General features: G+C 42.7%; 2 protein-coding genes across 6 annotated transcripts; both read left to right on the forward strand.

Moving 5' to 3' along the window:
- The first annotated feature begins 474 nt into the window (after positions 1-474).
- On the forward strand, positions 475-6,842 carry LOC106603385 (FH2 domain-containing protein 1). Of its 4 annotated transcripts, none has more exons than XM_014196996.2 (12): positions 475-605; positions 1,420-1,886; positions 2,082-2,176; positions 2,254-2,356; positions 2,469-2,554; positions 2,741-2,841; positions 2,981-3,051; positions 3,213-3,320; positions 3,440-3,510; positions 3,785-3,902; positions 4,258-4,422; positions 4,605-6,842. In XM_014196996.2, the coding sequence occupies exons 2-12, from the start codon at positions 1,485-1,487 to the stop codon at positions 6,306-6,308; spliced, it is 3,024 nt and encodes a 1,007-aa protein (XP_014052471.2). In that variant the 5' UTR covers positions 475-605; positions 1,420-1,484; the 3' UTR covers positions 6,309-6,842. The 4 variants fall into 4 exon arrangements, with proteins under 4 accessions (XP_014052471.2, XP_014052470.2, XP_014052474.2 ...); XM_014196995.2 differs by having other exon boundaries at positions 495-743; XM_014196999.2 differs by having other exon boundaries at positions 495-743; positions 2,082-2,143.
- Positions 6,843-6,967: 125 nt separating this feature from the next.
- On the forward strand, positions 6,968-10,949 carry LOC106603386 (rho-related GTP-binding protein RhoG). Of its 2 annotated transcripts, none has more exons than XM_014197001.2 (2): positions 6,968-7,246; positions 7,897-10,949. In XM_014197001.2, the coding sequence occupies exon 2, from the start codon at positions 7,929-7,931 to the stop codon at positions 8,502-8,504; it is 576 nt and encodes a 191-aa protein (XP_014052476.1). In that variant the 5' UTR covers positions 6,968-7,246; positions 7,897-7,928; the 3' UTR covers positions 8,505-10,949. The 2 variants fall into 2 exon arrangements, with proteins under 2 accessions (XP_014052476.1, XP_014052477.1); XM_014197002.2 differs by having other exon boundaries at positions 6,968-7,172.
- The last annotated feature ends 1,580 nt before the right edge of the window (positions 10,950-12,529 follow it).

Below are 12,529 nucleotides of genomic sequence, written 5' to 3' on the forward strand. Positions count from 1 at the left end.
GCAGATACAAGTGAATGAATGTACGGTTGAAATTCGGCCATAGAAACAATGACCAGAAAATATGTATTTTCAACGCTTTAAAATACTTTATCAGACTCTGGAAAATATGTCAATAGTAATTTTGCTCACTGGGCTGTCATGAAAGCTATCGGAGGTCAGTTCCATTTCAATGGTCTACTACACAGTATTAGGCCACTTGAAGGAATCCACTGCACATTGCTTCATAACATTTATATAACAGGTGCTTAATATCAGAAATACCATTAATATTATGAGCAATGTATTTGTGAGTTATAAGATATACTGCCCAGTGCCTATCCATATCCTATTCCTTCTCCTTTGGCGACTGCACAGGCAAGAATATATTTACGTTAAAGTGTTTTACTGCTACTCGGGTGATTGATTTAAACTTTGAGAGGTTCAAGATAGTGCAATTGTCAGAAGTTGATTTGGTTTAGAAGATAAGAAGAACTCCAAGCTCAGCGGTGTGTCATACTCAATGATCGGAAGGGGTAGCCTCATTTACGTCAGTGAGTCTGGTTCTGGCGCTTGGACAGTCCGAAAATGTTAAAGCTTTCCTGGAGCAACACGGCATATCTGCGCACGTATGTGGATGTAAATATGTTTACGATGGAGATATGTATTATTGGTCTAGAAACGAGCACTTCTAAAAGCAGTACACATCAAAGTAAATAGTGGAATTACATCGCTGGAGGCAACACTGAACGGCAGCCCCAAAAAATGTAAATTGAATTGCTCTATTACAAATTAGGCTATGTTCAATAATGTCGGTTAATGAAATGGGGAACTTATATCAGGTGCTTAGAGATATAGTGACAATATATTTGTTATGGTGAGTGTTATGAGAATATATTAGCATGACATTTATTTGTAGCACAATAGGCTATTTTATTCTTGCGATATAATTCATGACAACCAGTCTGAAAACTTTCCATTTTAAATGTAAACTCACTTTTTTATTCTAATAGTAGACTAATATGTAGCCCAACCGGCCGGCAGATTGCACTATTATTCATTTAAGTCGTTTGTCGGCCGTTTGGGCTAACTAATATGTTTGGGCTCATAAACGTATTATTTGAGAATGCTCTTGTGGCGATAGGTGCTTGCAAGAGGAAAATGTTGAAAAATGGGACTGTTATGTTTCCTACAATTATCTTCATCCTGCAAAGTGTGTCACTGACAAATGTAGTAATTTCAAGGAGATATTTAAGCTTTTATATGTTTATTGTATCTACATTTTACAGATGATTGAGTAGCTAGTTGGAAAGTTGTATTGTTGTAATTATGGCGTAGTATACCATTATTTTTCAATGTAACTCCTCTCTCCATTTTATAGACAGTTGGGTTGGCAACAACCACATCTCCACTAACTATATTCTTGTTCTAACTTCCGTACAGATCTCTGGCCCTTCAATGAAGCTCCACTGCCCAACTCTTGTGACCCTAGAAGAGAAGTGACCTACATGGATCCCCTGTCTGAGCTGACATCACTCTCTCCCCCCACATCCATGTCCTCTCCACCTCCCCCAACCATGTCTCACCCACCACACCCAACCATGTCTCCCCCACCTCCCCCTGCCATCTCCCCACCACCCCCACCTCCTCCACTGCCCAGTGGCCTCCAGAACAGTCGGGATGTCCTGCAACGGTCCAAGTTACGCAACCTGAACTGGGACCTCATTCCGAAGGAGAAGGTAGAGGGCCGTCAGAGTGTCTGGAACAGTCCAGATGAGTTCCACTTCGACCTGAGCTCGTTGGACGAGCTGTTTGGACAACAGAAGAGGTCTCGGCCCCCCAAGAAGGATGGCAGTTTACGGCGTGGTCTCAGACCTATTGGCTCCCCTCAACGCAATGCACCTGAAAAAGTCAGTGGACTGGTTTCCATATGTAAATGGGCAGTTTTAGGCATAATGTCTATTAGTCTTAATTGTAATGAAAAGTGTATTCCAGGTTGGTGCTATTACCAAACTGTGGGTTGTTTCCTTAGAGAATGATTGGGGTGTGGCTATATGTTGATTGTTGTTCTGACTGGTATTTTCTGTTTCTGCCTAACCCTGTAGGTATCACTTCTGGATGGGAAGCGCAGTATGAATGTGGGAATTTTCCTCCGGCAGTTCAAGAGGTGGGAGAGATATTTTAAGCCCACTTTAATCAGGTTTGCATAATAATGTCACTATCAGATAAATGTTTAATGTCATCCGTGGCAACTCATTATAACTCATATCTTCACAGTGCAGTCAGGGAGATAGTGGAGGACATCAGGCAGGGGTCTGGGCAGCACTATGGGAGTGAGATGCTCAGTGAACTGTTCAAAATGCTGCCTGAGACTGAGGAGGTACTGTGGAGTTCTGTCTGTCTCTCCATATCATCTGGCTCTATTTAGTGGTCTTTATATCTTCATGGTTTTCCGTCCTACAGTGTACTAAGTCATGTGTCCTGTTCTGTAGGAGAGGCGTCTGAGGGCATACCGGGGAGAGCATAGCCATCTTGAAGACCCTGACCTCTTCATGCTCCTACTAGTTGAGGTGCCCAGGTGATTAAACATATTGTTGGTGTTTGGTCATCACCCTTCTCCTACCAAAAGAAAATGCTATCGAATCCTCCTTATCTCATTTCTCTTCCTATCTTTTGCATCACCTCAACTTGTCGCCATGTTCTCTCATTTAAGCTGTTTAAAATGTGGGTTTCCCAATACTCTCCTGTTATTTTTCTTGGTCAGTTATCGCTTGCGTCTGGATGCCATGATCCTGCAGCAGGAGTTTGACCCAGCCTTATCTTCTCTGTGTGTGTCAGCACGCTGCTTGGTGTCTGCAGCCACAGGTGAGAAAACAGCAGAGTGATTGAAATCAGTTTTTCCCAGATCCCTGAACTTTTTTTTTTAGATTTCTTTGACTTTTATGTTGATTTATCTTAGTGACATACTATAAATTACTATCCTATCTATCTCTCTCTTTCTTAGAGCTTTTGAGCTGCCCAGAGTTGCACTCCATCCTACGGCTGGTCCTGAGGGCAGGAAATTACATGAATGCTGTGAGTTGCAGTCATCTGGCACCTAGACAGCCAGTGCAGCCAGACAGGCTGATTGATTGATTTATTGACAACCAATATTCTACATTTTTTCCAAATGTGTTGAGTGCATGAGTATGAATAAGTGATCTAATCTTGTCACACCTTCTGACCTTCAACAACAGGGAGGTTACGCAGGCAATGCTGCTGGGTTCCGCATCGCCTCTCTGCTCAAACTAGCTGACACCAAAGCCAACAAACCAGGCATGAACCTGCTGCATTATGTGGCCATGGTAAAAATCTGATCAATATTTTACAAATGGATGTTAAAAGGTTTTTCCAACACTCCTACTACTAGTCCTACTTGGGTCTCACAGAAAGAAAATAATACAATATGTCTGTCCTCTCTCAGGAAGCCGTTAGGAAAGACCCAACCCTGCTGTCCTTTCCCCTCAAGCTGAGCCATGTGGGTCTAGCCTCCAGGTCAGTGACACACTTAGGATGTTATGAGTGCTTCATGGCAAGTTGCTGACATAGTTCTCACATGCTTGAAAAAGAAAAGAAGCAGCATTATATACAATTTAGTTTTTGCATGTTTTGGGGGTTTACCCAAGTACTCAATGATGTTGATTGATTAGTTTGTTGATTGATTGAGTCATTCATCCATTCATTAATTAATTCAGTCCATTGTTAATAACAATGTTAGGTCCCTTTAAATCAGACAAATCTCACCTTACTGTTCTCTCTCACCCATCAGACTGTCTGTGGATGTGGTGCAAGGGGATCTGTCTCAGCTGTGCAGCAGACTAACTGGACTAGAGAGGAGAATTCAGACTGAACCTGTTCTCCAACAGCAAATGAAATCCTTCCTCCAGGTAAGTGCTTCCTGTAAAATATGTGTCTGTGGGTTTTTGCTCCTCCCTTGTACTTGTTTGATGAATTAAGGTCAAATATTAGTAAAGAACTCCCCTCATCTGGTTGTCTAGGTCATAATTAAAAGGATAAACCAAAAACATGCAGACACTAGGCCATCCATGGAATGAGTTTGACACTCCTGTTGTAAAATAATGAATAATATGTCCAAATAAGACCACAAGACAGCCCCTTCAATGTTTCAGAAAGGACCTTACCATTGCAAGTCATTTGAAAAGTACATTTATGGTAATTTGGACTAAGAATCATAAGTTGTGAAAGGTGGTTTGCAAGACTTTTGTTGTGGTCTGTTGTCAGAGCGCAGAGGGGAGGCTGGAGGAGGCAGAGGTGGAGGTGGAGGCTCTACTGCAGGTCCAACAGGACCTGTTGGACTTCTTCTGTGAGGATGATGTCACGTTCAAGCTGGAGGAGGCCTGCAGCATCTTTTACTCCTTCAACATTCGCTTTCAGAAAGCTGTAGAGGTCAGCACCTAAGCAGCATCTGTTGGTGTTCAACCATATTTTCATATCTCCCATTGATATGAATGAATATTTTTTTGCTACAATAATGTGTGCTGGTTGGCAAGACCTCCATTGATGTACTTTTATTTGCATTAAATGATTCTGTTCATTTTAATTTGATAACTCTTCTGATTTTGTTTCAGGAGAATGCAAAGAGGGAGCTTCAGGAACAGAAGCGAGCAGAGAGAGAGAGACTGGAGAGGGACCGGGACAGGACGGTGAGACGTCGCTCCATAGCCACCTATTCAGCCCTGGAGGTGGGACTCAGGGACACCCAGCAAGAAGACCTGGAGAGCACCCTAGAGAGGAGTCTCTACCACACCTCGCAGAGCCGCCACAACGTGCGAAGCCCAGACAGCCGACTACGTGCCATGAGTCCAACCTTACACAACTTACTGGAGAACATCAATGATGATGATACTACAGAATCATGTGACACACCACCACCAACCCTTGCTCACTCACCACCACCACCCAAGACAAAGCATCAGCAGAGTGTGTCTGCTCCCCCCTCTGACCCCACAAACAGCATGTCAGCCAAGCCTGCCCAGGAGACCACCCCTCCAGTGGACAGCCCACAGTCACCTCTGGAGAGTGCCGATCTGCTGAGGCGTGTAGCATCCAAAGTGGTGAACCAGCAGTGCAGTCTACAAGAAATGTCTGACCCAGAGAAACAGCATGACACAGCCTCTGCCCATCCCACCACCAAGGGACAGTCACAGAAGCCTGGGGAATGGGAGCGTCTGTATTCATGCATGGGAGACACAGTAGTGTGTCACACTCTTGTGACTGGCCTATGCTCCTATAAGATCCTGAGCCCAACACAGCCCTGGGAGGAGCCCACGGAAGGATCCCACTGCTTCTTACGGTTGAGGGACAAGCAGGTCAGAGCGGCAGTACCCCAGGTCCACAAAGCGGCAGTACCCCAGGTCCACAAAGCGGCAGTACCCCAGGTCCACAAAGCGGCAGCACCTCAGGTCCACAAAGCGGCAGCACCCCAGGTCCAGGGAGACAACATGCAGAACAAAAAGGTGCGCGCACCAGCTTCTGGGCTGCAGAGAACTATACCCAGGAGTAGGGCTTCCACACCCTCCACAAGCCCCACTTCCACCCTTTCCTCTACTGCCTCTGCCATCCCCACTCCCACAGCCTCGGCCATTCCCAAAATGCAAGGCAGGTCAGAGGCAGCCTCCACATGGTCCTCACGTCTCCCTCTCAGGAACTCAATGCGTTCCCCAACTCCAATCACCTCCAGAGATCATACTGAGGTCAGACCGGAAGGGATTGTTAGGGAAAAAATGCAATCTCTGAATGAGCAGACCAAAAAAAAGCATCCACTTCGTCGACTACTAGAAAAAGCCAAACCAAATGAGAAGGAGAGAGAGGAGAAGATAAAGAAGAAGGAAAGAGAGCTGGAGAGTGAAAGAGAGAGGGAGAGGGAAAGTGAGAATGTAAAGCAGAAGGAGAAGGAGAAGAAAAGAGTGAAAGAGAGGGAGATAGTTAAGGAGAAAGAGAAGGAGAAGGAGAGGAAGATGGCGAAGGAGAAGGTGCAGATGAAAACTAAGCTAAAGGGGAAAGAGAAGGAAGTCAAAGTGGAGCCAGTGACGGAGTCAGCTCTGTGTGTGTCCAATCGGCTGCCCCTGCACCCTGACTTTCATACCTCTCTGCCTCGCCGTGCCTTTCAGAGCTCTGTGACCACCAGTGCCAAGGTCATACGCTGTGCCCTCATTGCCGCTGCGGTTGTGACTAAGGACAGGAGCAGCCAGTCTACAGTCCCAAAGACCACAGTTATAAAGCTGCCTGGCCCCAGGTCAAAGCTCCCAACTCCACTATCCATGTGGAAGTGAGTCTGCCCACACCCACCTAGACATACATAAAACCCCTCAGATCTGATATGGAGAGATGCCAATAGGGAATCAAGAATAGTACCTTTATTTTTAATATCACACCTTATTGGCTTTAGCTAAGTAATCAGGCATCTTTTTATAAATGACTTTGTACTGAAACTGTGATAAATATAAGGTAGGTAATAAAATAACTCAATGGGTCCTCACAATTTACCTGGAATAATGAAAGTAGGCAAAGGAAAGGAAAAATAAGGTATGAATATGGTGGTATACAGGAAGTTGTACTTAGGGTTATTCAACAAGATAGTTGAATATGGAGTGATAGAGAGGGAATGGGCGAAGAGGGGATAAACAGAGAAGGATCTGGTCAGGAATAAGACCCACTTTGATGAGTATTGAAGTTCTCCATATTTCAAATGAGAGATGGAGTGGTGGGGTGCTTGGAGGTGACTGCATCATTGAAGATGCATTGAGAGTGTATTTACAATTCTGTGTCCCAACTGTACACAAAACAATAAAACCAGTGATCTTTCAGTTGTGTTTAAATTGTGTGGCTTTTGTTAAATAAGTGTGACCAACTCACTCCTCCACTACTGTAGCAGCTAGCGACTACAACAACCAGAATAAAATACTATTTGGGCAAGAATCCCCGGATGAAATACCTGCTACAACGAAAGGAGGGCGTCCCCATTATTTTTTTGTGAACAAATGTGCAATGCATTTTCCGAACTGAGATGCAGCAATACGAAGCGTCTAGTCTGCCGGGAAACCACACGAAGAAGAAGAAGAAGAAGAAGTAGTAGAAGAAGAAGAAGGAGGAGGAGGAGGAGGATGATGAGGGCGCGAGCGCGAGTCAAAGAAGCGGTGGGGCAATTTATCAAGATAACCTGACTTTCAGTTCGCCAATGGGACATTTCAACATCCCTCTTAAATTCACTGTGAGTTATGTTCTTCATCGAACCTGGTCAAAGATTATTTCCAAAAAGTTATTCGTGTCCTCGGCCAATTTTACAACCTAAATTGGCGTTAGCTAGCTTGCACTAACGCTAGCTAAAGTTCACAGCTAGCTACGGAAACACAAGCGCGTGCTAAGTGGCTAACTATAGATAGCTAACCAGCTAGTTGGCTCCAAGTTCTATCGCCGTTTTTCCTGGCGGATAGCTAACTAAATCCCTGGGCTGTACTGCCTGTACATAACCGTTTTATTTTCATTCAATAATACTAGTATGTGTGTGTACTTAGTTAGCTAAGTAACTAACGTTAGTGCAACTTTCTTGTAGTTAACGAGAAATAGTTCGCTAGCTTGTTTGTTAACAAGCAAAATAAGTAGCTAACTAATGTTTTGCTATCAGTTTGGTAATGTATTTAACTGTATTCTTTCTAATGTTCTTGTTTATGTTTTGACTTTGTATTGGTAAGCCCTGTCTGCCTCTTTCCATTGAGGACCACATAAAAAAATAAGTGGCAAAAACACGTTCATGTGTGTTATCCTCTAAAATCAATCACTACTCAATCTGGCTACATTGAACAATTTATGATCAGCATTTTATGGTCATGTGGCTCTCTCTCATATTGCCCCTTGTTTCAGGCACCCTAGTCGCCAGTGTGGATGAGGGAAACATGCAGACCATAAAGTGTGTGGTGGTGGGCGATGGTGCCGTGGGTAAGACTTGTCTTCTAATCTCCTACACCACAAACGCCTTCCCAGAGGAGTACATCCCCACCGTGTTCGACAACTACAGCGCCCAGATAAGTGTGGACGGCCGCGCCATCAGCCTCAACCTGTGGGACACGGCTGGCCAAGAGGAGTACGACCGCCTGCGCACCCTCTCCTACCCCCAGACCAATGTCTTCATCATCTGTTTCTCCATCGGCAGCCCCTCCTCTCATGCCAATGTACGACACAAGTGGCACCCAGAGGTATCCCACCACTGTCCTGGAGTTCCAGTGCTGCTGGTGGGCACCAAGAAGGATCTGCGTGGAGATGTGGAGGCAGTGAAGAAGTTGAAGGAGCACGGCCTGGCCCCCACCAACCAACAGCAAGGCAATGCCTTAGCCAAGCAGATCGGCGCCGTCAAATACCTGGAGTGCTCAGCTCTGATGCAGGACGGTGTGAGGGAGGTGTTTGAAGAGGCCGTGCGAGCTGTGCTCTACCCCATTACCAAGAAAAATGGCAAGAAGTGTGTTGTGTTATAACTATGTGCCTAGACTGTAGGGGGACTGGGGGAAGAGACACGATTGGCGCTGCCATTTTGGCTCCCAATATGCCTTCCATGTTCTAACCCTCACCACTTGTTAGCATTGCCTGGCTTCAATATTAATTGATTGTTTGTCAAGAGGTCCTCTACACTAAGATGTGGTTTTAATTGATGCCAACAACCTTCGTATGGATTCTTTTTTTGTATCTCTGAAATCAAAACTACAGCGACGATGCTAAAGGATTTCAATTGTGCCTTCTCAGCAACTTGCTGCCTTGTCCTCACTGGCTGTATGTTTAAGAAGATTACAATTGATTTGACACCTTTGCTTTTCTCCTTCGTCAGGCCAGTCTTGTAATGTGTTGGTCTTTTTCTGTGAGCTTTGCCCATGTTTTCATCTGATGTGATTCATAGGAATGTTGTGTCAATCAGTAGCCACTGTGTTAAACATTATTCATCCCTCTGTGCCATTACAGTAATAGTTGTAGTGTGGATTGTCAATAAGATAGTTTGCCTTTAACGTGGTTCATAAGCCAGGGTCACAGGATATCTGCCGAACTAGCCTTGCAGGTCTGAGACAAGCAAGGGTGTATGTATGACACTGTCACCCTGAACACATGCACACTTTGATTAGAATAGTCTCTCCTATTGCTCTGTTACTCACACTCTCTCTTACTCTGTAAAACCATGAGCTTGCCATTCCGCACAATGCTTTGTCAAAACAAAGTTCTGATTGTGTCAGAGTGAATACAGATTTGGGTAGCTGCTAAGTAAACATTCATCTTTAGGGCATCTGTTATTTTTGTATTGCTGGTGGGACAAGTCAGGAAGCAATAACAATAATTTGAGTTTAGTGATTACCCCCCCCCAGTCTAACTCTGTCAGCTGACCTGCTTATGGGTAGTCTTTTTTTGTCTGAAGGCAAACAGAAAACACAAGTAAACTGCATTCTATGTTCTATTGTAACTAACTGAAATCGGTGCTGAATAATGCTACACATTAGGATGTCAAAAAAGTTGTTTAGCGTTAATGAGGAACGCTAAACAATGAGGAACGCGTGTTGAAGGTACCACATATCAGCAGTAATGATGCTCATTCCTTGTTAACTTAACTTATCTAAGTGTAATGGCAAGTATGTATGGCTAATACTGCAACAGGAGCTGCAATCCTAACAGTTACTTGTGTTGCATGGGCTGCATGAACATGCTTGTTGGAGAGTGGAGGAGATAGGCCTACATTTTTACCCAAACCACTCTAGCAGGATTTTTTTCAGTGTCTGGTGGTATTATTGGTATGAATGGTTCTGTCGTTTGCCTTGCCCCTTTGTGATGTCATATGGGATCTGTAATGAGTTGGTGTGCAGCTTCTGTAATTAAGGGCCACAGGGTCAGCTGGTTTTTCCCATCAGACCGCACCACTAAATTGAATGTGAAGTATTGCATTTTAGGTATAATTCATTGTAAATTTGCTGACTGGACAATACATGTGGTGGAAACCTGCAGAGTCTGTAGCACTTGAGAACTGAAGTTGCACTTCCTCTGTGTGGAAGTCTTTGCCTTCTCAAAAAGATGGAATGAATTCCACCCCAACACTGACTGATAACAGATTGGTTCTGGTGGAATGTAATAGTTTTTTTTTTGTTAACCAGTAACCTATGACATGTACATCTAATTGCCAAAATAAAGGAAACACTTGAGTAAATGAGGAATAAAACTATATTGAAAGCATGTTCTGCCACACAGGTGTGATTCCTGAGTTTATTAAGCAATAAACATCCCATCATGCTTAAGGTCATGTGTAAAAATGCCCAGTTGCCTGTTATTTTGGCAACCATGGCTAGAAGAGATCTGTTACTTTGAAAGAGGGGTCTCAAATGAGCATGGGGATTTAAAGGATGTGTGTGTGTGTGTGTGTGTCAGTCACCAGATCTCAACCCAATTGAACACATGGGAGATACTGGAGCGGTGCCTGAGACCGCATTTTCCATCAACATCAACGAAACACCAAATTATGGAATTTCTCATGTAAGAATGGTGTCTAATATATTTCTAGACACTTGTATAATCTATGCCATGCTGTTCTGGTGGCCCAACACCCTATTTAGACATTTTATGTTGGTGTTTCCTTTTTTTTGGCAGATACCTGTATACAGGTTATAATGGTTAAACTAAGTATTTTTAAGTAGGCCTACATATTCCCTTATGTCTTTGGCACTCAATGCCATTCTGTACTCCAGACTAAAGAGACTTGGTTGTGGTATTTATGATCCAAGAGAGACATTTTGGTATTCATTTTATATTCCATTTAATTCCAGATACAAGTGTCATGGTCTTTACCTTTATGTGTAAAGACTAAACTTTATTATATATTTTTGATTCAATCCTTTTTTACAATGAGAAGTCAATATGTGTACTGTACAATAAATATTTCAGATAAACGATTACCTTACGTTGTGTAGTTACCTTTAGAAAGAATCACATGCATTACCTTTACAAATAATTACTTTGATAAAAAGATGTTTACCCATTTTCTTTTAATTATATAAGCTTAGTAATAAAAGGCAATGTAAATGAATGGGCAACCAATTTCTTCAATCTATTAATGCGTTGTCAGAGCAGTTGCATCAAGGAAACATCACCTGGTAATAAAACATAGAAATAAATAAAAAATTGCTCTCGTATACTTACAAATCACTGACAGGCTCGGTCCTGTATGGTACAGTGAACCCAAACCATAGATTTGGCATTACCTAGACTTGCCCTTCTGCATACAGCCATCGTTTGATTTGGTTGCTGTTGGTCTATCAGTGTACAGATTTACTTCATGAAAAGGCACATTCTAGCATTAGGTAGTGCCAAAAACTCAAGTTTTACCATCTTTTTTAAAATGTTTTTATCTCTACCTGAAAGGGATGACTTGGCATTGAAGTGTCTCAAAGGAGTGTGTGGGTTTTGACTCAAGCACTGTGGAACTTGATTTGTGAGTTAATGTCATTTTAACTGCAAACAAACCCACTTGCATTACTAAATAAATGCAAAAGTTTACATTTGTGTGTATTTCATCTGTGTTCTGTTGTATATAGTGCCTTCAGAAAGTATTCACACCCCTTGATTTTTTCCACAGTTTGTTTTGTTACAGCCTGAATATAAAAAAAATTGCCATTTGGCCTACAGACAATACCCCATAATGTCAAAGTGGAATTATGTTTTTTGAAATGTATACAAATAAATTAAAAATGAAAAGATGAAATGTCTTGTGTCAATAAGTATTCTACCCCTTTGTTATGGCAAGCCTAAATTAGTTCAGGAGTCAAGATTTACTTAAGTTGCACAGACTCAATCTGTGTGCAATAGTAGTGTTTAACATGATTTTTGAATGACTACCTCATCTCTGTACCCCTCACATACAATTTTCTGTACAATCCCTCAGTCGAGCAGTGAATATCAAACACAGATTCAACCACAAAGACCAGTGAGGTTTTCCAATGCCTCGCAAAGAAGGTCACCTATTGGTAGATTTTTATTTTATTTAAAACAGACATTGAATATCCCTTTAGAGCATGGTGAAGTTATTAATTACACTTCTGATGGTGTTTCAATACACCCAGTCACTACAAAGATACAGGCGTACTTCCTAGTTGCCGGAGAGGGAGGAAACCACTCAGGGATGTCACCATGAAGCCAATGGTGACTTTAAAACAGTTACAGAGTTTAACGGCTGTGATAGGAGAAAACTGAAAATGGATGAACAACATTGTAGTTACTCCACAACATTAACCTAATTGAAAGGGAAAAGAAGGAAGCCTGTACATAATAAAAATATTCCAAAATATGCATCCTTTGTGCAACAAGGCACTAAAGTAATACTGCAAAAAATATGGCAAAGCAATTCCCTTTTTGTCCTGAATACAAAGTGTTATGTTTGGGGCAAATCCAATACAACACATTACTGAGTACCACTCTCCATATTTCCAAGTATAGTGGTGGCTACATCATGTTATGGGTATGCTTGTAATAATTTTTC

This window comes from Salmo salar, chromosome ssa04 (assembly GCF_905237065.1).
Source record: "Salmo salar chromosome ssa04, Ssal_v3.1, whole genome shotgun sequence".
Classification (NCBI taxonomy): Eukaryota; Metazoa; Chordata; class Actinopteri; order Salmoniformes; family Salmonidae; genus Salmo; species Salmo salar.

Bases quoted from the DNA above. Each gene is read 5' to 3' on its own strand.
- LOC106603386 (XM_014197001.2), top strand. From the start codon at position 7,929: ATGCAGACCATAAAGTGTGTGGTGGTGGGCGATGGTGCCGTGGGTAAG.
- LOC106603385 (XM_014196996.2), top strand. From the start codon at position 1,485: ATGGATCCCCTGTCTGAGCTGACATCACTCTCTCCCCCCACATCCATG. The intron at 3,511-3,784 runs GTCAGTGACACA...CTCACCCATCAG, and splicing joins CATGTGGGTCTAGCCTCCAG to ACTGTCTGTGGATGTGGTGC. The intron at 3,903-4,257 runs GTAAGTGCTTCC...GTCTGTTGTCAG, and splicing joins AAATGAAATCCTTCCTCCAG to AGCGCAGAGGGGAGGCTGGA.